This window comes from Oncorhynchus keta, chromosome 17, assembly GCF_023373465.1.
Source record: "Oncorhynchus keta strain PuntledgeMale-10-30-2019 chromosome 17, Oket_V2, whole genome shotgun sequence".
In the NCBI taxonomy this organism is placed as follows: domain Eukaryota; kingdom Metazoa; phylum Chordata; class Actinopteri; order Salmoniformes; family Salmonidae; genus Oncorhynchus; species Oncorhynchus keta.
Genome location: NC_068437.1, coordinates 33,141,008 through 33,166,884, shown reverse-complemented (window position 1 = coordinate 33,166,884; position 25,877 = coordinate 33,141,008). Strand labels below are relative to the sequence as shown.

At 43.1% G+C, this 25,877-nt stretch overlaps 1 protein-coding gene across 8 annotated transcripts in view; it reads right to left on the bottom strand.

Moving 5' to 3' along the window:
• lrrc56 (leucine rich repeat containing 56) overlaps positions 1-25,877 on the bottom strand; it is a 61,549-nt gene that overhangs the window by 3,219 nt on the left and 32,453 nt on the right. For 7 of the 8 annotated variants that reach the window (XM_035789614.2, XM_035789619.2, XM_035789620.2 and 4 more), the window contains 7 exons: positions 9,231-9,327; positions 8,814-9,011; positions 4,722-4,902; positions 2,685-2,942; positions 2,230-2,297; positions 367-509; positions 70-263 (listed from right to left, as the gene is read on the bottom strand). In XM_035789614.2, the coding sequence (XP_035645507.1) occupies positions 70-263; positions 367-509; positions 2,230-2,297; positions 2,685-2,942; positions 4,722-4,902; positions 8,814-9,011; positions 9,231-9,327 (1,139 nt within the window). Of the gene's footprint in view, positions 1-69; positions 264-366; positions 510-2,229; positions 2,298-2,684; positions 2,943-4,721; positions 4,903-8,813; positions 9,012-9,230; positions 9,328-21,387; positions 21,474-25,877 lie in introns of all 8 variants that reach the window. The other variant, XM_052465915.1, reaches the window with a different exon arrangement.

The following is a 25,877-nucleotide window of genomic DNA, read 5'->3' as shown; positions in this document are numbered from 1 at the left end:
TATATTTTATATACTGAGTAGGTTTGGCATGTTTGATAGCCTTCTTAACTAGAGATGAAAGAGACTCGCCTGGAGAGGGGGACTGGGAAGAGGAGTCTGTCGAGTCAGTGTTTAACCAGTGACTCAAACCAGCGCTCTCTTTTTTTCTCTCCTCTTCTTCCTCCTTGCCACTGAAAATGCTGAGACTTTCATCATCCTCCTCTTCATCACCATTGAGGATGGTCAGTATCTGAGGCCCATCCCTCTCCATGGCTAATAGACGTCTGGAACACAAAGCAATAGAAAACAGTGAAAAGTTGGTTCAGTAATCTCTCACACAGACAGTGAGAGGGTAAGTGAGTGAGTGAGTGAGTAGGTGGTCAGTACTTGTTATGCTGTTCCCTCCAGGCCCTGAGCTCAGAGAACACATCACTGCCCTGGCATCCTTCTTGCTCCTCAAGGTCATAGTTGTGCTCCGGAACATGGAGGGGCGGGGTGCTAGGAGTGGACACAGGGGAGGGGGCTGCATTCTGCATAAGGAAGCGGTAAGGGAATTTGATTAAGCTGGCCCGGGCGCCTAGGTAGGCTGCCTTCCGGGCATGAGCCAGGTGCCCCGTTATGGCTGGCGGCGAAGTCGGCTCAAAATAAAATTGACGTAGTTTAAGCACGTGGAGTAATCAGTAGCATTCTGTGTTTCAACATACAACAGTTATTACTTTTCATGAAAATGTATTATCTGCATTCCCAATGAAAACAAGTTGAATACTAACAGATATTTTATGCTGTACGTTTCTGGGCTAAACCTGGTTGAATTAACGTGGTTTCCACATCATTCACCCAAAAAATACAATGTGTTGGACATTGAATCAATATGGAAAACTGATTAGATTTGCAAAAAGTCATCAACGTAAGGGAATTTTGTATTTTTTTCAGATAACTTTTATCCTAAATCCAATGACATAGTGAATTATTTAGTTGATTTTACCTTGAATTCATGTTAGTTGACAACTCAACCAAATGTAAATCAAAACTAGATGTTGAACAGTGGGATGCTACCTTGTTGACCAAACGACAGAGATAACTGTTTGATTTCCGCAGGGCGCGCCTCCCTCACCGGCTTCGCCCGATCACGTGACGGTCATAGCCCGGGTCAACCCTGGCTAGCTTAATAAAATCCCCTCAGTAAGAGAGAAAGATGGATGAGGTTCACAATAGAAGAGGGATAGCGAGACGGAGGGAGCCAGAGACTAATTGAGGGATGAAGAGATAGAAAAATAATACAGAGGGAGACAAAATACAGAGAAGATCTGAAAGAGAAATTAGGGATAAAGATTAAAGAGAGAGAATGACAGCTCAAGAGAGAGAAAAGTGTGACAGCAGTTTGAGAGTGAGTGACGGATGGCAGGTCTATAGAGATGACAAAGTGACAGATCGCCTGGCATTGGCAGTACTCCATCTGTCATGTCACTGGGGCAACAGCTGCATCCCTCTATCACCCTCCCCTCCTCTCTCTGACAATTATCTCCTTCTGTTCATCCTGACATCACATTAGAGAGACAGGGGGAGATGTCACGTCACCCAGTCATAATGGCCTGTCACAAAGAGGGGTAACCTGCCGTTCTACCCTTGATCAAGTGTGAGAGAAAAAGTACATATTTACCTGATTTATTTGATATTAACGGTTAACAATTCATATTGAACTAATAGTAAGACATTTATGTCCTGCTAATGCTGTGTTTTTTTTTTTTAAGTCAGCTATATAAAAGAACTCTGCATTTGTGTAAGGGTTAGGTTACTCGGTCCAACACTCAAGTGTTTTGGGTCAACCAGCCTCATTATTGCAATAATTAATCGATATTGAATAAAGATAATTGTTTGAAGAAATGACAAGGTCTCTCTCACTTGATTAGAATATTCCATGACACAGGGTAGTTGACCCCAACAACAACTGCTCCTCTGGTGACGCAGTCGTCGATTAAGGCAGCCCCCCGCACCTCTCTTGATTCAGAGGGGTTGGGTTAAATGCGGAAGACAAATTTCGATTGAATGCATTCAGTTGTGCAACAGACTACATATCCCCTTTCCCCTACACATAACTACTCCCCTTCACTCTGGGTCATTTTCCCCTGAAGCTGGAAGACTGTGTCAAATCTCTGCTGTGGTCAATGTGACAGAGAGGACTCAAGTTTGTCAAATAAGGATTGAGATGCTGCAGTTAATTAGTTTCATGCTAATGATGTGTCAACAAACCCTCATCTTCTGTCGCCTGGCTCTGAGGGCCTGGACAGGGCTCCCACAGAACAAGACCTTCCCTGCACCTGGAGAGAAACAAAACCATTTCATTACAATGGAGGATAGCCAATCAGGGATGGGATTGTCACAATATAGGAATTTGGAAAAATAGGCATAGTATGCCTGAATTCTGGGGTTGGAAAATCAAAGATCTCTGATTTAAAAATACACAATGAATCTTCAGACACTGTTACAAGATGTCCTCATGGTGGCAGTGTTGCATAATTATACAGGTGAACGGTACTTTTTCAAAAATAAGTAAAAAATAAATCAGAAACGGCTAATTAACACAAAAAGGATACAAAACAATAAGCCTGATTCATTATATGGACCTATTCAGGGACATAAACTGAAGCTTTATATTTGGAGATGGTAGGGCTTTCAGTGCCAAGGACACCAATAAAGTGTCTCACCGTGCGTCAGAACGCTAGCGTCTGGGTCCACAGAGACTAGATCTGCATCAGCAGAACCAGATCTGGACCCGGGAGGGGAGAGGGCTCTGTACCCAGCCGCTGATAAGGGTCGCGACCCAGAGAGGGGTCTGGAGCCGGCTGCTGAGAGGGGCCTGGCAGTGACTGGTCGGCTGGAGGGACGGGAACCGGAGAGGCTGCTAGCTTGGTGCTGGCCAGAGCTGGGTCTGGAGTAGACACACACACTGGCTGCTCTCTTCTCTATGGCCAGACAGGGAAGAGGGAAAATATTGCATATCAAACACAGAGTAGAAGAACTGGCCTGGAACTGGCCTAGAAGAACTGTTCAGATACAGTGCATTTGGAAAGTATTCAGACCCCTTGACTTTTTCCACATTTTGTTATGTTACATACAGCCTTATTCTAAAATTGATTTAATTATTTTTTCCCCCTCATCAATCTACACACAATACATACCATAAGCAAAAACAAAAATGTTATTTTAAATGTTTGCAACAAATGTATAAAACATTTTAAAAAGATCACATTTACAGAAGTATTCAGACCATTTAATCAGTACTTTGTTGATGCACCTTTGGCAGTGATTACATCCTTGAGTCTTCATGGGTATGATGCTACAAGCTTGGCACACCTGTATTTGGGGAGTTTCTCCCATTCTTCTCTGCACATCCTCTCAAGCTCTGTCAGGTTGGATGGGGAGCGTCGCTGCACAGCTATTTTCAGGTCTCTCCAGAGATGTTCGATCGGGTTCAAGTCCGGGCTCTGGCTGGGCCACTCAAGGACATTCAAAGACTTGTCCCGAAGCCACTCCTGCATTGTCTTGACTGTGTGTTTAGGGTCGTTGTCCTGTTGGAAGGTGGAACTACGCCCCAGTGTGAGGTCCATTCTGTACTTTGCCCCGTTCATCTTTCACTTGATCCTGACTAGTCCCTAACGCTGAAAAACATCCCCACAGCATGATGCTGCCACCACCATGCTTCACCGTAGGGATGGTGCAAAGTTTTCTCCAGACGTGGTCAATTCAGGCTAAACAGGTCATTCAACAGAGAACCTTGTTTCTCATGGTCTGAGAGTCTTTAGGTGCCTTTCAGCAAACTGCAAGCGGGCTGTCATGTGTCTTTTACTGAGGAGTGGCTTCCCTCTGGCCACTCTACCATAAAGCCTGATTGGTGGTGTGCTGCAGAGATGGTTGTCCTTCTGCAAGGTTCTCCCATCTCCACAGAGGAACTCTGGAGCTCTGTCAGAGTGACCATCGGGTTCTTGGTCACCTCCCTGACCAAGGCTCTTCTCCCCCAATTGCTCAGTTGGCCGGGCGGCCAGCTCTAAGAAGAGTCTTGGTGGTTCCAAACTTCTTCCATTTAAGAATGATGGAGGCGACTGTGTTCTTGGGGACGTTCCATGCTGCAGACATTTTTTGGTACCCTTTCCCAGATCTGTGCCTCGACACAATCCTGTCTTGGAGCTCTAAGGACAATTCCTTCGACCTCAAGGCTTTGTTTTTGCTCTGACATGCACTGTCAACTGTGGAACCTTATGTGTGTGCCTTTCCAAATCATGTCCAATCAATTACATTTACCACAGGTGGACTCCAATCTAGTTGTAGAAACATCTCAATGAAGATCAAAGGAAACAGGATGTACCTGAGCTCAATTTTGAGTCTTATAGCAAAGGGTCTGAAAACTAAGTAAATAACATTTTTCAGTTTTTTATTTTTCAATACATTTGCAAACATTTCTAAAAACCTGTTTTTCATTATGGGGTATTCTATGTAGATTGATGAGGGAAAAATATAATTTACTCTATTTTAGAATAAGGCTGTAACGTAACAAAATGTGGAAAAAGTCAAGGGGTCTGAATACTGAACACAAATGCACTGTACACACACAGACAGATATGCACACAAGCAGATGCAAGCACATAGATCCATACACACACACACACACACACACACACACACACACACACACACACACACACACACACACACACACACACACGCACAGAGGCGCACACACACACCCTCAGCTGTCTCTGTAGAGCTGCAGTCTTTAAAAGACTCTCTGAGCAGGGCCCAGTCTTCCCCCATGGAGCTGCTACAGCGAGACCCCGCCTCCTCCCTGGCATGCATGTCGTCTAGGTAACGCAGCTGCGGGACCAGCTCCCTCACTGATGACCGGTAGCAGTACCCCTCCTCCTCCTCCTGGGAAAAGGAGAAGACAGCATACACAAAATAAAAAGGGGGGGGGGGGTTTGGTTGTATCCGGAAGAGAGCCCAGCCCACACCTCATTCAACGAATCATGTTTCATATGAGCAGACGAGAAGTTGAATTAGGCTAAGTTTGATAAAACAGGGCCCACCTCTGGACGACTGTGATAAAGAATGATAGGTGATACAGTAATAGGACTGCATAAAAGGGTTCAAGGTTGTACCTTTAGTTGTGATTTGAATGGTTGATAAAGGCCAAGGTAAGTCCAACCTTTCAAAGTTAGCCTTTCAATGCCAAACACACAACACTTAACACCAGTATACCATAACATAACATAACACAGCATAACATAACATAGAGCTTTAAGACACAATGAATGTGTAACTTCTGTTCAAAGGAGGAGACAAAGAACATGGTTCTGAGTGGGCAGATAACAGAGTACTAATAAAGGCAATAATCTGCACTTTGTACTGTGCTTTGATCATTTATAAGCACTGAGAGACCGCTCAGAGAAGAAAGGGGAGAGAGAGAGACTATTCTGCTGCTGCTGAGAGATCAAACCCACAGAGAGAGGGAGTGAGATTTTAGAGAAGGGGGGGGAAGAGGGGGTTAGAGAAGGGGGGAGAGAGAGAGAGAGAGAGAAACCCAAGGACCCCACTCTCAGTGCTTGGACCAGCCCTAATGCATATTCAGATCAGTCTTCCCTCCCTCACTGCCCCAGTTTCCTAAGTCCTGCTGCTGACTGGGTAGGTGAAAATAAACACATTCACTCTGTCCCAAAACCCTACAAAGCACTCACAGCCTCACAGGCCAAGCTCCTGGGCTCTACTAAAAACCCACAATTGGTAAACAAGATAATATGTGGCACAGGAACTAGACTAAAACATGGAATGATATGGGCAGGAAGCATCGTTCAGTCATACCACTTCATCGTGTCATTGTGTGATAGTAAAATCTTAATAAATCACTTTAATATGGGCTCAATCCCATCACTCAAAACATATATGCTAAAACCTTACTACAGTATATTCTCCACCCTGCCCAGTTGAGCAAGGTTTATACTAACCATCACCACAGCTGGTACCCTCCCTACTTACACAAGCAAAACAAAGTTAAGCCTAAATGAAATACAGTGTCGGATAAGAAACCCCAGGTGCATAGGCTCCCTAGGCCTGGACTTTGTCAAATGAGAGTAGCCTGTTTTGGTGTTTGTTTTGCTTTGAACACCACTTCCCTGTTCCCTGCTCTCCAGTCCCACTCCATTCTGTCTGACAGACAGATAGACAGACAGGGACAGACACACCGGTAGGTTTGTCAAACATTTGATAGTACTTAGCACCTCTGAACAGAGTGTCGGCAAACTCTTTTGTTTACACACAGCAAAGACCTTGAAAGTTGTCAGCCACTCGGCCTTGTTAAAATACCAGAAGGTGGCAGTAGCGTTGTTTGGCAATGCATATCTGTGCATGGTCTAGATTCCAAGCTTTCTAAACTATTGTTTCTATTTTGTAGAAAGCCCTTGATGATACTAGTCAGATGGCCACAGCTAGTTAACTACCTAGCAAGAAGACAAGGGAACCATTTAATTCGTAATCCCATACTGCCAGTGCCAGCCCATAGCCAAAATGTTTAGCTAGCTATATATATATATATATATGCCATTTAGCAGACGCTTTTATCCAAAGCGACTTACAGTCATGTGTGCATACATTCTACGTATGGGTGGCCCCGGGAATCGAACCCACTACCCTGGCGTTACAAGCGCCATGCTCTACCAACTGAGCTACAGAAGGACCACGCTAGCTAAGGTTAGAATATTCGCTAGCGAGCAAAACAGAGCTAGCTAAGGACACTGCACTAACTCAGCAGCTAACACAGGAAACTATCTAACCCGTTGTGATTGAATTATTATGTTGAAACTAGCTATAGTGGTTAGCTAGCTTGTGGGAAGTATTTTGTGTTGTGTGCATTGCGTCTGTGCACTTACAGTGCATTCGGAAAGTATTCAGAGCCCTTTCCTTTTTACACATTTTGTTACGTTACAGCCTTATTCTAAAATGGATAAAATAAAATACATTTCCCTCATCAATCTAAATTGAGCTCGAGCACTCGAAATTGAGCTCAGGTGCATCCTGTTTCCATTGATCATCTTTGAGATGTTTCTAGAACATGATTCGAGTCCACCTGTGGTAGATGTTATTGATTGGACATGATTTGGAAAGGCACACACCTGTCTATATAAGGTCCCACAGTTGACAGTGCATGTCAGCGCAAAAACAAAGCCACGATGTCGAAGGAATTATCCGTAGAGCTCCGAGACAGGTCTGCAGCGTTGAAGGTCCCCAAGAACACAGTGGCTTCCATCATTCTTAAATGGAAGAAGTTTGGAACCATCAAGACTCTTTCTAGAGCTGGCCGCCTGGCCTACTGAGCAATTGGGGGAGGAGGGCCTTGGTCAGGGAGGTAACCAAGAACACGATGGTCACTCTGACAGAGCTTCAGAGTTCCTCTGTGGAGATGGGAGAACCGTCTCTGCAGCACTCCACCAATTAAGCCTTTATGGTAGAGTGGCCAGACGGAAGCCACTCTTCAGTAAAAGGCATATGACAGCCCGCTTGGAGTTTGCCAAAAGGCATCTAAAAGATTCTCAGACCACGAGAAACATGATTCTCTGTTCTGATAAAACCAAGATTGAACTCTTTGGCCTGAATGCCAAACATCACGTCTGGAGGAAACCTGGCACCATCCCTACGGTGAAGCATGCCGGTGGCAGCATCATGCTGTGGGGATGTTTTTCAGTGGCATCGACTAGGAGACTAGTCTGGATCGAGGGAAAGATGAACGGAGCAAAGTACAGAGAGATCCTTGATGAAAACCTGCTCCAGAGCACACAGGACCTCAGACTGGGGCGAAGTTCCACCTTCCAACAGGACAACGACCCTAAACACACAGCCAAGACAACGCAGGAGTGGCTTCGGGACAAGTCTTTGAATGTCCTTGAGTGGCCCAGCCAGAGCCCGGACTTGAACCCGATGGAACATCTCTGGAGAGACCTGAAAATAGCTGTGCAGTGACGCTCCCCATCCAACCTGACCGAGCTTGAGAGGATCTACAGAGAAGAATGGGAGAAACTCCCCAAATACAGGTGTGCCAAGCATGTCGCGTCATACCCAAGAAGACTCAAGGCTGTAATCGCTGCCAAAGGTGCTTCAACAAAGTACTGAATAAAGAGTCTGAATACTTATGTAAATATGATATTTCCATTTTTTTTATAGACATTTGCAAAAAATGTTGAAAAACCTGTTTTTGCTTTATCATTATGGGGTATTGTGTGTAGATTGATGAGGGGGAAAAAATGATTGAATCAATTTTAGAACAAGGCTGTAATGTAACATAATGTGAAAAAAGTAAAGGGGTCTGAATACTTCCGAATGCATTGTATCTAGCTACCATCCCATAGCCTGCATTGCATATGAAGTGTGACTAAACTAATCCGTGGACATACAGAGAAAATTACCATTTGTGCTCGCTGATTGGCTAAAAGTCAAGTTGTTGGCCACTGACAAGCATTGGTATATTAGTTGCTACTTTCGTTCTAGCAAGAGAAGGAACGGCTTCCCACTGTGATAAGTAGCTATCGGCAGTGAGATTCTTGGTGTATTTCATGCTTTAAAGCAGCCTGGGATCACAGCCAGACTCACTGCATTTTGGCCAATATCATCTGGGCCCATCGGAGAGAGCATGGCTCACAGCCAGAGCCCGGCATGGCTCACAGCCCCCCATACACACACATACACAACTTGAGTATCTATGAGGATTCAGTAATGAATGCAATAATATACACGATTGTGGAATTGTGGTGAGGGTTAGGGTAAAAAGATACAGTAGGAGTGTGTATAGGTACCTGTGTGGCGTTGGGGTGGGGGCACATACAGACGGGGTTTCCCTCCAGGGTAAGTGTGCGGAGCTGGGAGCAGAGGCCCAGGTACTGCACCTGCACCAGGTCATTCACATCATTCCCTTCCAGGTCCAACAGCTGTAGATTCTCCAGCATGCTCACCTGACTCAGGTCCGACACACTGTTGTAGGCCACATACAGCTCCTAGCGTAGGGAGAGAACATACCAACACAGGTTCAGATTTAGTGTCGCTCAACTGTTATTTGCACATAGTCAAATGCATAAAACTTCAACTTTTGTTGAATTGTGAGATTTTCACAGGTGAGCAAGATGGGTAGAAGCCAGGTGGTTTAGGCAGGTGGAACAAGTCTATCCTCTAGTTCATGATGGTCCACTGCAAAAGTTTTCCAGTAGCAACTCTACCTTGAGAGAGGAGAAGGAGGGAATCCCATCCAGGTCTGCCAGGTTGCAGCGAGACATCCACAGCACCTGCAGATGGGACAGCGTGGTTCCCAGATCCCTGGGAGACATAGACAGCCATGATCCAGAAGCAAGGGTGGAATTGTACCAACAGAACATCAGGTGCTGCGACATATGGTTTATGAATTTATAAAATGTGAAATGCAAATCCAGGATGGAAAGAAAATAAATTGCCCCGTAACATGAATCCTAACTTTTGAACGGTTTAGGCTAGAGACGAGCAGTTTTCTGCAATGTAAAAGGTACAACGTGGCGTTTTTTTTAATGGTACACTACATGGCCAAAAGCAGGACACCTGCTCGTCGAACATCTCATTCCACAATCATGGGAATTAATATGGAGTTGGTCTTGTTAGAAAGGTGGCACGTTAAAAGCCACTGAGCTCTTCAGTACAGGCCATTCTACTGCCAATGTTTGTCTATGGATATTGCATGGCTGTGTGCTCGATTTTATACACCTGTCAGCAACGGGTGTGGCTGAAAAAGCCGAATCCACATACTATTGGCCATGTAGTGTATCAAGAGGCAGTGGTACAGCGAATCCTAATCAGACTTGCCCGAGCTCAGGGTTGGGTAGGTTACTTTCGAAATGTAATCCATTACAGTTACCTGTCCAAAATTGTAATCAGTAACGTAACTTTTGGATTACCCAAACTCCGTAATGTAATCTTATTATATTCAATTACTTTTAGATTACTTTCCCCTTAAGAGGCATTAGAAGAAGACAAAAATGTATGTTACCAATTGAACAACATCTATTGCAGGATAAATCAATGTTACAGTTTTCGTAGCTGGCCATATATGGATGTTAAACTTTACTTTATGGGCTGGTTATATGTAGGCTTCTTCTTAGTCATCGCTTTGTACCACATATAATAAATAATATGATTAAATTATATATATTAATGTAAAGATAAATCACAAAATGGATGTAGCAACTACAGATTACCCCTTTATGTCTATCAAAAGTTTACGAGTTTAAGCATGTGTCCATTAGGCCTATGGAACATTTTTATCAGCATGAATTAGATTGAGCAATAAAAGCCTTACTTTTATTCCATAGTCTGGGATTTGCACTATGAAGCTTTTGCATTTTTTCACTGGCTGTCCACTGGTTTCAAAAACAATGATTGATTGGCAGCTTAAACTTCTTGTATTCAACCATTATTGGGTTCAAATTCACATTTAGATTTGTGAACAGCCATCCACAACAACCACAATATGTAAGGTGCAAATAGCTAAATGAGAGAGCAGCAGTGTGATTCACATCAATGTGCTATGTAGATATCAATAATAAGTGATATCCATATCACCATAGACTACACCACTGCTGTCATCCTTACCTCTAAGTGTTTATTCAAGTTGCATAATCTTTGGATGCCGACATCAGTCGCACCATTGGAAGACATACAAAACGCATATTCTTGCTCTTTTCCCACGATCCATCAAACACATTTGGTGTGTCATCATAGTGGTCTCTGACTTGTGGTCAGACTCGCTAAGGTAGAACAAACTTAAACATGCACCTTTATACAATGCTGATTTTAATGTCAATGGGAAAACTTTTTTTTTTTTCTGCAAACATCCTTTCTGAATTTAAAAGTAATCCTCAAAGTAATCATCTAGGTTTTCAAAAGTATCTGTAATCTGAGTACAATATTTTAGCTGGTAACGTAACGGGTTACAGTTACCGTTTTTTTAAGCCTTTACTGTACATGTAACGGATTTACATGTCATCCTACTGCCCCTTTTCCCAATGAATGTCCACACTTGTATTTTGTATTTATTATGGATCCCCATTAGCTGCTGCCAAAGCAACAGCTATTCTTCCTGGGATTCAACCAAATTAAGGCAGTTTATTCCATTTTAAAACATTACAATACATTCATAGATTTCACCACACACTGTGTGCCCTCAGAGGCCCCTACTCCACCACTACCACATATCTACAGTACTAAATCCATGTGTATGTATAGTAAGTATGTTATCGTGTGTGTGTGTATGCATGTGTCTGTGCCAATGTTTGTGTTGCTTCACAGTCCCCACTATTCCATAAGGTGTTTTTTAATATGTTTTTGAAATCTAATTTTACTGCTTGCGTCAGTTACATGATGTGGAATAGAGTTCCATGAATTCATGGCTCTATGTAGCACTGTGCGCCTCCCATAGTCTGTTCTGGACTTGGGGACTATGAAGAGACCTCTTGTGGCATGTCTTGTGGGGTATGCGTGGGTGTCAGAGCTGTGTGCCAGTAGTTTAGACAGAGCTCGGATCATTCAACACCTCTCATAAATAAAAGTAGTGATGAAGTCAATCTCTCCTCCACTTTCAGCCAGGAGAGACTGGCATGTATATTATTAATATTAGCTCTCTGTGTATATCCATGGGCCAGCCGTGCAGCCCTGTTCTGAGCCAATTGCAATTTTCCTAAGTCCTTTTGTGTCACCTGACCACACAACTGAACAGTAGTCAAGGTGTGACATAACTAGGGCCTGTAGGACCTGCCTTGTTGATAGTGTTGTTAAGAAGGCAGAGCATCGCTTTATTATAGACAGACTTCTCCCCATCTTAGCTACTACTGCATCAATATGTTTTGACCATGACAGTTTACAATCTAGTGTTACTCCAAGCAGTTTAGTCATCTCAACTTGCTCAATTTCTACATTATTTATCACAAGATTTAGTTGAGGTTTGATTTGATTTGAAGGTTTAGGGTTTAGTGAGTGTTTTGTTCCAAATACAATGCTTTTAGTTTTATAAATATTTAGGGCTAACTTATTCCTTGTCAACCACTCTGAAACTAACTGCAGCTCTTTGTTAAGCGTTGCAGTCATTTTAGTTGCTGTAGTAGCTGACATGTATAGTGTTGAGTCATCCACATAAATAGATACTCTGGCTTTACTCAAAATCAGTCGCATGTCACTGGTAAAGATTGAAAAAAGCAAGGGGCCTAAAACAGCTACCCTTGGGGATTCCTGACTCTAACTGGATTATATTTGATAGGCTTCCATTAAAGAACACCCTCTGTGTTCTGTTAGACAGGTAACTCTTTATCCACATCATAGCATGGGGTGTAAAGCCATAACACATACGTTTTTCCAGCAGCAGACTATGATCGATAATGTCAAAAGCTGCACTGAAGTCGAACAAGACAGCCACCACAATCATTTTATCATCCATTCCTCTCAGCCAATCATCAGTCATTTGTGTAAGTGCTGTGCTTGTTGAGTGTCCTTCCCTATAAGCATGCTGAAATTCTGTTGTCAATTTGTTTACTGTAAAATATCATTGTATCTGGTCAAACACAATTTTTCACAGAAATTTACTAAGGGGTGGTAACAGGCTGATTGGTCGGCTATTTGAGCCAGTAAAGGGGGCTTTACTATTCTTGGATAGCGGAATGACTTTAGCTTCCCTCCAGGCCTGAGGGCACACGCTCTCTAGTAGGCTTAAATTGAAGATGTGGCAAATAGGAGTGGCAGTATAGTCTACTATTATCCTCAGTAATTTTCCATCCAAGTTGTCAGACCCTGGTGGCTTGTCATTGTTGATAGACAACAATATTTTTTTCACCTCTTTCACACTGACTTTACGGAATTCAAAAGTATAATTCTTGTCTTTCATAATTTGGTCCGATATACTCGGATGTGTCGTGTCAGCTTTTGTTGCTGGCATGTCGTCCCTAAATTTGCTTTTCTTGCTAATGAAGAAGTCATTAAAGTAGTTTGCAATATCAGTGGGCTTTGTGATGAATGAGCCATCTGATTCAATAAATTAAGGAGCCAAGTTGGCTATTTTCCCAAAAATGTCATTTAAGGTGCCCCAAAGCTTTTTACTATCATTCTTTATAGAATTTATTGTTGTTTCATAGAGTAGTTTATATTTATTTTGATTTAGTTTAGTCACATGATTTCTTAATTTGCAGTACATTTGCCAATCAGTTGGGCTGCCAGACTTAATTGCCATACTTTTTGCCTCATCCCACTCAACGATACAATTTTTAAATTCCTCATCAATCCAAGGGGATTTAACAGTTTTTACATTTTATGAATGGGTGCATGCTAATTAGTAACAGGAATAAGTAGTTTCATAAATGTGTCAAGTGCAGCATCTGGTTGCTCCTCATTACACACTATAGACCAGCAAATATTCTTTACATCATCAACATATGAATCACTACGAGACTTCTTGTATGACCTCTTTATCAGTATATTAGGCTCAGCCTTTGGAAGTTTGGTTTTCCTAGATATGAATATTATATTGTGATCACTACATCCTATGGATTTGGATACTGCTTTAAAGCAAATATCTGCAGCGTTAGTAAAAATGTGATGAATACATGTTGATGATTTAATTGCTGTTGACCCCTCCATCTGCCACTATCCCATCTCTCTCTCCCCTGCACTCTCTTCCCGCTCTACCCAGCCTCTGTTATCAGTCCCCCTGGACCTCCACTCAGCACACTCCTCACAGTCCCCCCCAACTGGCCTCCAGAACCCAGCCAGCACACGGCACTCTCAATAACCCCTCCAGCATTCCAATCCCAATTCTTCCCAGCCATCGCATTCACTCCCAGGGCCATAGATTACATTTCAATTGATCTATGACTTCTGGTCAGCACCAAATTTCAGCATACTCTCAAAAGTGCCCCCCCCAACCTTAGCCTCAGAAAGCACACTCTCCACTTTCCCACTTGACTTCTCACAACATCAGCAGCCCCAGTATCCAGTTGTCCCTGACCACCATCCTCCCTCCCCAACACTCTCTCCTCCTCAGCCCCCGCAGCTCAGAGCAGGAAATGCTATCAGGGGCTGTTCACGTCCGGCCGGCCCTTAGCTGCTCATCACAGGGTGGGTCACACAGTTCTCTATCTCCACTCTGCTCCTCTCCTCTCTTATCCCTTGTTCATGTACAGCTCTATCTTCCCTCTCCTCTCTTATACTTCACTCCCTCTACAGGACTCCCAGGATGTGTTACACAGGTATATTTCTTCCCTCTGCTCCTGTCCTTTCCTCTTGCGTTCTCTGCTTCCTGTTCCCCAGATGCATCTGACTTCATCTTCATCCTACAACGACAGGCTTTGTCCAGTAGCACCTTGTCAGTCTTGCCTGGTTCCCCGATCTGTGTGCATTGTACCACTATACATACGAATGAAAAAGGTTCTGGCTAAAGCAAAAACTGTTCTGGCAACCAAACTACTGTCTGTCTGCTGTGCGATTTACAGGTGGGGTGCATCTGCTCCACAGACAGAGGACCTCAGTCAGATTTGCTGCTCCCTCTCGTCCTACTGTCATAGCTCCCTACATCCTGCCTAAGTGGAAATAAAGACTCTGCACCTGTACTGTGTGATGTTCCCATCCCATGCCCAACCAACAGGGTCTCGGTCTTCAAAGCACAGCGCTTAACCATATCCCTGTCCTCTAGAGCCTCCTACTCCAGGGTGTTTCCTGATGCCGACAACCAGACCAGGGTGAAGCGTGACAGGGATCCCCATGGGGAGACACTAGCTCTGGTTCCAATTACGGCTCTCTTTGTGGGAGGCTGGGATTGTACCATCTGAGCCACTGGCTTAATCCTATTCTTTAACTTTTATTGTTGGTGATGCCTGCTGCTACAGTCTAGTTCCACCCTCAACTTCTGGACTTGTCTCTGTACTACTGTGCTGTTTGTTGCTCTTTGGCTATCTGCCAAACTATTTGGTTTTTACTTTTAATACATTTTACCTATGTTTTTTCCTCACTAATTTTTTTATGAAACTTTTTCACCCCAGACACTTTATCTAGACATGGAGCTACAGGACTTCCACTAGGCGAAAAAGCTAAGTAGTAACATTAACACTATGCCATCTAATTGCAGTCGCTGTACTCATAATATACACGAGAACTATTGCCTTATGGTGAGGATAGCCGTGTTGCAAGCACAGCTTCATATGCAATCGTTAGGCAAGGGCAATGTAAGGGTAGGAAAGGATGAAACGGCGTCTGTGCCACCAGTAAGTACAGATTGTAGTATAACCCCCCACAGTCCCCTCAGCCGGAACATATTCTCTAGGCTTCTAGAAAGAAATGCTGTCGGCATTCTCAACCGGTGTTGCTCATTCAGCCGACAAACTTTCAACCGGTTCTCCCCATTAAGCAGCGAGTCGGAGGCCAAGCCTTCTCAGGTCTCTCCTCCACCTGTTACGGTGTCTGAGCCGTCGGAGCCTCCCACCATTAGCTCTGACAAATTGAAAACCTTAGTCTTTGGCAACTCCATTACCCACAATATTAGAATTTAAAATAATTATCCAGCGATCATACACAGGGGGCAGTGCTTCCCGACAAAAAGACTAATCTGAAGATGGTGCTGGCTAAGGCTATTGTAGAGAGTATAGGGATATTGTTATCCACGTCGGCACCAACGGTGTTAGGATGAAACAGTCAGAGGTCACCATGCGCAACATAGCTAGAAAGATGTGTCGGCATCGAGTAATTGTCACTGGCCCCCTCCCAGTTAGGGGGAGTGATGAGCTCTACAGCAGTCTCACAACTCAATTGCTGGTTGAAAACTGTTTTCTGCCCCTCCCAAAAGATAGAATTTGTAGATAATTGGCCCTCTTTCTGGGACTCACCCACAAACAGGACCAAGCCTCACCTGCTGAGGAGTGGTGGACTCCGTCCTAGCTGGAGGAGTGCTCTCATCTTATCTATCAACATAGACAGGGCTCCACAATGAGATAGGGTGCAAGCCGCAATCTGTTAGCCAGCCTGCCAGCTTAGTGGAGTCTGCCACTAGCACAGTCAGTGTAGTCAGCTCAGCTATCTCCATTGAGACCGTGTCTGTGCCTCAATTTAGGTTGAGCAAAACTAATCATGGCGGTGTTCGCCGAAGAAATCTCACTGGAATAAAGACCTCCGTTACTGTCATTATTGAAATAGATTGTGATATCTCACATCTCAAAATTGGGTTACTTAATGTTAGATCTCTCACATCCAAGGCAGTCATAGTCAATGAACTAATCACTGATCATTATGGGGCGGCAGGGTAGCCTAGTGGTTAGAGCGTTGGACGAGTAACCTGAAGGTTGCAAGTTCAACCACCCAGCAAGGTACAAATCTGTCGTTCTGCCCCTGAACAGGCAGTTAACCCACTGTTCCGTCATTGAAAATAAGAATTTGTTCTTAACTGACTTGCCTAGTTAAAGGTCAAATTAAAAAATAAAAATAAATTCTTGATGTGATTGGCCTGACTGAAACATGGCTCAAGCTGTGTTAAATGGGGCCTCTCCTCCTGGTTACACTATCCCATATCCCACAAAGGTGGAGGTGTTGCTAACATTTACGACAGCAAAATTCAAATGACACAAAAATATACAAATAAATTACTGCGTTTTTGTATTTTGAGTTTCTAGTCATGAAATCTATGTAGCCTACTCAATCACCCTATTAACAGGCCTGCTGGGCAGTTAACAGGAGCCTGTTAACAGGCTCCTCCTACAGCGTTCCTCTGAGTTCCCTGAATTCCTATCGGACCTTGTAGGCAGAAAATATTCACATTTTTGGTGACTTTAATATTGACATGGAAAAGTCCACAGACCCACTGGGTTTTGTCCAACATGTCTCCGGACCTACTCATTGCCACAGTCATACCCTGGATCTAGTTTTGTCCCGTGGAATAAACATTGTGGATCTAAATGTTTTTCTCATAATCCTGGACTATCAGACCACCATTTTATTACGTTTGCAATCGCAACAAATAATCTGCTCAGACCCCGACCAAGGATCACCAAAAGCCGTGCTATAAATTCTCGGACAACCCAAAGATTCCTAGATGCCCTTCCAGACTCCCACCACCTATCCAAGGACATCGGAGTGCAAAAATCGGTTAACCACCTAACTGAGGATCTAAATGTAAAAACCAAAAACATTTGTCACAAGAAATGTGTTCCCTAGTATACAGAAAATACCCACGCCCTGACTAGCTTGGAAAGACAGTACCGTGCCATATTGAAGAGGCCTCACCACTGCTCAATAATACTATTTTTCCAGCCTAATTGAGGAGAATAAGAAAAATCCTAAATGTATTTTTGATACTGTTGCAAAGCTAACTAAAAAACAGCATTCAACAAGAGAGGATGGCTTTCACTTCAGCAGTGATGAATTCATGAACTTCTTCAATGAAAAGATCATGATAATTAGAAAGCAAATTACAGACTCCTCTTTGAACCTGCGTATTTCTCCAAAGCGCAGTTGTCCTGAGTCTGCACAGAACTGCCAGGACCTAGGATCAACGGAGACACAAGTTGTTTTAATCCTGTATATCGACACATTCATGAAAATAGTCATGGCCCCTAACCCATCAAGCTGCATACTGGACCCTATTCCAACTAAACTACTGAAAGAGCTACTTCCTGTGCTTTGCACTCCCTTGTTGAAGATAATAAATGGCTCCCTATCCACCGGATTGTGTACCAAATTCACTAAAAGTGGCAGTAACAAAGCCTTTCTTGAAAAAGCCAAACTTTGACCCCTGAATTTTTTTAAAACGAAATAGGCCTATATCGAATCTCCCATTCCTCTCTCACATTTTAGAAAAAGCTGTTGCACAGCAACTCACTGCCTCCCTGAAGACAAATAATGTATATGAAATGCTTCAGTCTGGTTTTAGCACTGAGACTGCACCGAAGGTGGTAAATTACCTTGTAATAGTGTCAGACCAAGGCTCTGCATCTGTCCTCATGCTCCTAGATCTTAGTGCTGCTTTTGACACCATCGATCACCACATTCTTTTGGAGAGATTAGAAACCCTAAATTGGTCTACACAGACAATAATAATAATAATTTAGCAGATTAACACTGGAGTGAAATAATCAAATGGTCATGTGCAGGTAGAGATACTGGTGTGCAAAAGAGCAGAAAAGTAAATAAATAAAAACAGTATGGGGATGAGGTAGGCAAATTGGGTGGGCTATTTACCGATGGACTATGTACAGCTGCAGCGATCGGTTAGCTGCTCAGATAGCAGATGTTTAAAGTTGGTGAGGGAGATAAGTCTCCAACTTCAGCGATTTTTGCAATTCGTTCCAGTCACAGGCAGCAGAGAACTGGAAGGAAAGGAGGCCAAATTAGGTGTTGGCTTTAGGGATGGTCAATGAGATACACCTGCTGGAGCGCGTGCTACGGGTGGGTGTTGCCATCGTGACCAGTGAACTGAGATAAGGGGGAGCTTTACCTAGCATGGACTTGTAGATGACCTGGAGCCAGTGGCTCTGGCGACGAATATGTAGCGAGGGCCAGCCGACTAGAGCATACAAGTCGCAGTGGTGGGTGGTATAAGGTGCTTTAGTGACAAAACGGATGGCACTGTGATAAACTGCATCCAGTTTGCTGAGTAGAGTGTTGTAAGCAATTTTGTAGATGACATCGCCGAAGTCGAGGATCGGTTGGATAGTCAGTTTTACTAGGGTAAGTTTGGCGGCGTGAGTGAAGGAGGCTTTGTTGCGGAATAGAAAGCCGACTCTTGATTTGATTTTCGATTGGAGATGTTTGATATGAGTCTGGAAGGAGAGTTTACAGTCTAGCCAGACACCTAGGTACTTATAGATGTCCACATATTCTAGGTCGGCACCATCCAGGGTGGTGATGCTAGTCGGGCGTGCGGGTGCAGGCAGGGAACGGTTGAAAAGCAGGCATTTGGTTTTACTAGCGTTTAAGAGCAGTTGGAGGCCACGGAAGGAGTGTTGTATGGCATTGAAGCTCGTTTGGAGGTTAGATAGCAGTGTCCAAGGAAGGGCCAGAAGTATACAGAATGGTGTCGTCTGCGTAGAGGTGGATCAGGGAATCGCCCGCAGCAAGAGCAACATCATTGATATATACAGAGAAAAGAGTCGGCCCGAGAATTGAACCCTGTGGCACCCCCATAGAGACTGCCAGAGGACCGGACAACATGCCCTCCGATTTGACACACTGAACTCTTGTCTGCAAAGTAATTGGTGAACCACGCAAGGCAGTCATTAGAAAAACCGAGGCTACTGAGTCTGCCAATAAGAATATGGTGATTAACAGAGTCGAAAGCCTTGGCCAGGTCGATGAAGACAGTACTGTCTTTTATCGATGGCGGTTATGATATAGTTTAGTAGTATGATATAGTTTAGATATAGTTTAGTACAGGTCTTTAGTACAGTGGGATTCGAGATGGTCAGTGATCTGTTTGTTGTCTCGGCTTTCGAAGACCTTAGATAGGCAGGGCAGGATGGATATGCGGACGACACACAGCTGTACATTTCAATGAAACACGGTGAAGCCCCAAAATTGCCTACCCTCGAAGCCTGTGTTTCAGACATAAGGAAGTGGATTGCGACAAATGTTTTACTTTTAAACTCGAACAAAACAGAGATGCTAGTTCTAGGTCCCAAGAAACAAAGAGATCTGCTGTTGGGATCTGATAATTAATCTTGATGGTTGTACAGTCGTCTCACTATGAAGGACTTCGGCGTTACTCTGGACCCTGATCTCTCTTTTGACGAACATATCAAGAATATTTCAAGGACAGCTTTTTTCCATCATTGTAACATTCCAAAAACCTGTAAATTTTTGCCCAAAAATGATGCAGAAAAGCTCATCCATGCATTTGACACTTCTAGATTAGACTACTGTAATGCTCTCCTCTCCGACTACCCGGATAAAGCACAAACTAAACAAGGCTGCTAGAATCTTGACTAAAACCCCAGAATTTTATCATATTACTCCAGTGCTAGCCTTCTCTACGCTGGCTTCCTGTTAACCTCTTCAACCTATGGGGGCGCTATGTCATTATTGGATTAAAAAACGTGCCCGTTTTAAGCAGAATATTTTGTCACGAAAAGATGCTCGACTATGCATATAATTGGCAGCTTTGGAAAGAAAACACTGACGTTTTCAAAACTGCAAAGATATTATCTGTGAGGGCCCCAGAACTGATGCTACAGGCGAAACCAAGATGAAACCTCAAACAGGAAATGAGCTGCATTTTTGAAGCTCTGTTTTACTATCGTCTCCTTATATGGCTGTGAATGTGCCGTGAACGAGCTTATGCTCTCTGCCGTTCGTCCAAGATGTCTGCAGCATTGTGACGTATTTGTAGGCATATCATTGGAAGATTGGCCCTAAGAGACTACATTTGCCAGGTGTCCGCCCGGTGTCCTTTGTCTAAATTGGTGCGCAATTGTCAGTGGCACTCATTTTACCATGCGATACAGAAGGAGAAGCACACTTCCAGGAACAATACATCATTGAAGAGATATGTAGAAAAACACCTTGAGGAATGATTCTAAACAACGTTTGCCATGTTTCAGTCGATATGTTATTTTGGAAAAAGTTTGGCGTTTTTATAACTGAATGTTCGTTTTTTTTTGGTAGCCAAACATGACGCAGAAAACGGACCGATTTCTCCTGCACAAATAATCTTTCAGGAAAACTGATTTCAATGAGTCTCTTCATTGAAATCATCCGAAGTTCTTCAAAGGTAAATGATTTATTGAATGTTTTTGCTGGTTTTTGTGAAAATGTTGCCTGGTGATGCAAACACTAAATGCTAATGCTAAATGCTAACGCTAAATGCTAGTTTTGCTATGGTAGAGAAGCATATTTTTGAAAATCTGAGATGACAGTGTTGTTAATAAAAGGCTAAGCATGAGAGCTAGCATATTGATTTCATTTCATTTGCAATTTTCATGAATAGTTAGCGTTGCGTTATGGTAATAGTTTTGAGGCTGTAGTCATGATCCCGGATCCGGGTTGGCTCGACGCAAGAAGTTAAGGCGAGGGCTGATTTCAAGGTTTTACTGCTAACCAAAAAAATCATTACATGGGGTTGCTCCTACCTCGCTCCCCACGATTTGGTCCTGCCGTACATACTAGGGATAAATAATATCAGTATTCAGTGAACATATCGGAATCTGACGAAATTAGCTAAAAATGCCAACATTGGTATCGGCACCGTAAGATGGCGCCGGAGAAACCGATTGTGTTTTTTGTTTTGTTTATTTGCAACTTGTTTTTTAAACTTATTTTGTACATAATGTTGCCGCTACCGTCTCTTATGACCAAAAATAACTTCTAGACACCAGGACTGCAATTACTCACCACGGACTAGCAGAATTATTTTGACTCTGACGAGCCAGACACAAAGGATATACTGCTTCCTCAGGAACAGGCTCGATCCCCGTGATCTGCGTGAAGAGGAGGTGGAGAATGAGGGGTCGAAGGTCAGGCTGCCTTCTGAGAATTCGTAGGTAATCGAATAAACCCCCATTTCCCTCCATTCTGCAAGCATACGTGCAATTTTAGGAGAATAAAATCGCTGAGTTACGCAGAAGATTAAACTACCAACGGGACATTAAAAACTAACATCTTATGCTTCACGGAGTTATGGCACAGCCGAGAGCTGTGCTACAGATTAGATAAACTACTTCTATGCCTCGCTTCGAGGCAAATAACACTGAAACGCATGAGAGCACCAGCTGTTCCGGAAGACTGTGTGATCATGTTCTCCGTAGCCGATGTGAGTAAGACCTTTAAACAGGTTAACATTCACAAGGCCGCAGGGCCAGATGGATTACTAGGACGTGTACTGCGAGCATGCGCTGACCAACTGGCAAGTGTCTTCACTGACATGTTCAACCTCTCTCTGTCTGAGTCTGTAATACCAACATGTTTAGGCAGACCATCATAGTCCCTGTGCCCAAGAACACTAAGGTAACCTGCTTAAATGACTACTGACCCATAGCACTCACATTTATAGACATGAAGTGCTTTGAAAGGCTGGCAATGGCTTACATCAACACCATCATCCCAGAAACCTTAGTGCCAAGTCTTTGTCCAAGAGGTAGAAGCCTCTAAACAGCTTCTACCCCCAAGCCATAAGACTCCTGAACATCTAGTCAAATGGCTACCCAGACTATTTGCAGTGCCCCCTCCCTCCTCCTCTTTACATTCCGGTGGTTGTTTGGTCAAAAAGGTTGTGATGTAGTGTATTAACCTCTCTGGGATATGTGGGACGAGCTTCATTTGTTGGAACTCCAATATGTTCCATAAACATCACAAATGGTCCTTTTGTTCGATTAATTCCATCAATATATCCAAAATGTCAATTTATTTGGCGCGTTGGATCCAGAAAAACACCGGTTCCAACTTGCGCAACGTGACTACAAAATATCTCAAAAGTTAACTGTAAACTTTGCCAAAACATTTCAAACTACTTTTGTAATACAACTTTAGGTATTTGTTCACGTAAATAATCAATAAAATTGAAGACGGGATGATCTGTGTTCAATACAGGAGTAAAACAAACTGTAGCTAGCTTTCTGGTCACGCGCCTCTTTCTAACAGTAAACTTCAAGTGACCCTCGTTCAAGATGGCCGTACTTCTTCATTACACAAAGGAAAAACCTCAACCAATTTCTAAAGACTGTTGACATCCAGTGGAAACGATAGAAACTGCAAGAAGGTCCCTTAGAAATCTGGATACTCAATGAAACCTCATTGAAAAGAGTGACCTCGGAGAAAAAAAAGAAATCTGAATGGTTTGTCCTCTGGGTTTCACCTGCTAAATAACTTATGTTATACTCACAGACATGATTCAAACAGATTTAGAACCTTCAAAGTGTTTTCTATCCAAAATCTACTAATAATATGCATATCTTATTTTCTGGGGATGGGTTGCAGGCAGTTGAATTTGGACATGCATTTCATCCGGACGTTAACATCTTCTACCCCAAGCAAAAAGCCAAAAGCCTCCGGAACATCTAGTCGAATGGCTACCCAGACTATTTGCAGTGCCCCCTCCCCACACCTCCCCACACCACTGCTACTCTCTACTGTCATCTATGCATAGTCACTTTAATAACTCTACCTACATGTACATACTACTTCAACTAATCTGTGCCCCCGCACATTGACTCTGTATCGGTACCTACTGTATATAGTCTCGCTATTGTTATTTTACTGCTGCTCTTTAATTACTTGTTACTTTTATCTCTTATCCATATATATTTTAACTGCATTGTTGGTTAGGGGCTAAGCATTTCACTGTAAGGTACACCTGTTGTATTCAGCGTATGTGACAAATAAAATGTGAAATTATGTCAAGTTTAACGCCCCGATGTGCAAAACCGTGTCAAAGCTGACGTGCATACTTATATAACTTAGGTACATGATGTAATGACGCCACGTAAAATGTTGCGCTATACGTGCAACACAGCATTCTACAACTAGCCCACAATGTCTGCTGTGTGGATCGAGCAGTCATTTGAAACAGTAACAAAATTTCAGTGAGACAACTTAAAGACGAAATCCATTAATGCCAAGATAATGGAATTCATGGCCCTTGACAATCACCCGTTCTCTGAGGTGGGTGATGTTGGCTTTCGCCAACTTAGGAGCACCGGTGCACACTACCAAGTGCGCTATTTTTCAGATGTTGTCCTACCGGAGTTACACAGTAATAGTGTCACTGCTATTAGCTTCACGACATACGAACTATGGAACGCCGTTAGGGTCTTTGCGTGTCAAAAAAGATACAGTAGCACTGTCAAAGCTGTACAAAAAAGTCTGCAAACAAGCAAACACAGGCCAGGAAGGATTTGTTTACAATACCGCGTTGGTAATAAAACATAACTTGTTCGACCGTCATTTCTGGGGTAGCTTGCTTTAGCTTGGTACCTAGCTAGAACCAAGACAACCAGCCTAAAAACAATGACCAGTAGAACATAGTGGCAACCTAGCCAATACTTACACACAAGGATTCCTAAATCATTGCTAAGAATAATGAAAATGACTAAATCAAATCAAATTTTATTTCAAATCATAAAATTTGATTTGATTTAGTCATTTTCATTATTCTTAGCAATGATTTAGGAATCCTTGTGAGTAAGTATTAGCTAGGTTGCCACTTGTTGTTCACCTATTGAAATTGAACTTCAATTCATGAAAATAAATAGCTAGTCAGCAACTTAACTTTGGGCACCAGGGTTAACGTTATAAGCAGAGAACTAGCTTAATCTGGCCAGTGAGGCTCGACCACACCAGGTTATGTGGAACAACAGTGGAATTTGCCATTTGCCTTCAAAATTAAAGTCTGTCATTGACAGTAATGCAAATGAACACAAATAGTAGAATTATACCATACTTTTATTTTGAAGGCTAACCGCCAAGTCCACTATTGTGGCTCATTTTTATTGTGGTTAGCTTCCTATAGATGGGTCCGACCACCATAAATCAAATAGGAACAGTCTTATAAATTAGGGTTATTTTAGATGATGACACCTAGCTATATAGTTAGCTAGCTAACTATAGCTACTGAAACAGATGTTGTGTTATTTGACGTGTATCTTTTAAGACACGCAAAGACCGAAACGGTGTTCCATAGAAATCCTAGTTGAGAATGAAACGACTGATCAACGAAACAGGTTTTGATGATGTTTTACTGGTAATGGGGACATACGTAAATGCCAACAAAGTCACTTTTTGGTCTGTGTGTGTGTGTAATCTTTGTTTAACTAGGCAAGTCAGTTAAGAACACATTCTTATTTACATCCCGGATGACGCTGGGCCAATTGTGCTCCGCACTATGGGACTCCCAATCACGGCCGGATGTGCAAAAACCTGGATTCAAACCATGCTCTAGACTGCTGTGTCCATGTGTGTGTGATAACTATTTAACTGTACTAGCTTTAAAGGCCGCTAAAATTGTAAATATCGGTTATCGATATCGTATTTTTTTTTTTAAAGGAAAATATTGGATATCGGTATTGGGCAAAAATGTCATATCGGTGCACCACCAGTACATACCTACTACACGTACACTACGGTCATAAAGACGCAGGCCTCCTTATTGTCCCTAGAATTTCTAAGCAAACTGCTGGAGGCAGGATTTTCTCCTATAGAGCTCAATTTCTATGGAATGGTCTACCTATCCATGTGAGAGACGCAGACTCGGTCTCAACCTTTAAGTCTTTACTTAAGACTCATCTCTTCAGTAGATCCTATGATTGAGTGTAGTCTGGCACAGGGGTGTGAATGTGAACGGCAAGGCACTGGAGTGATGAACCACTCTTGCTGTTTCTGCCTGGCCGGTTCCCTCTCTCCACTGGGATTCTCTGCCTCTGATCCTGTTACGGGGGCTGAGTCAGTGGCTTACTGGTGCTCTTCCATGCCGTCCCTAGGAGGGATGCGTCATTTGAGTGGGTTGATTCACAGAAGTGATCTTCCAGTCTGGTTTTGCGCCCCCTCATGCTAGTGCGGTGGAGATCTTTGTGGGCTATACTCAGCCTTGTCTCAGGGTAGTAAGTTGGTCTGTTGATATCCCTCTAGTGGTGTGGGGGCTGTGCTTTGGCAAAGTGGTTGGGGTTTTATCCTGCCTGGTTTGCCCTGTCCTGGGGTACCTGTCCGGAGGTAGTGTCCTGTCTGAATTTAAGTATGCTTCCTCTAATTCCGATTAGAGCAATTAGGAAGCATTTAAGTACGCTTCCTCTTCCTCTGATTTTTCCAAGCAGTTTTGTTTTTGTCCCATGTAAATAGTCTTTTTGGTCAATTTTGAATACATATTTCAATCTCTTTCTTCCATTTTCAAATTA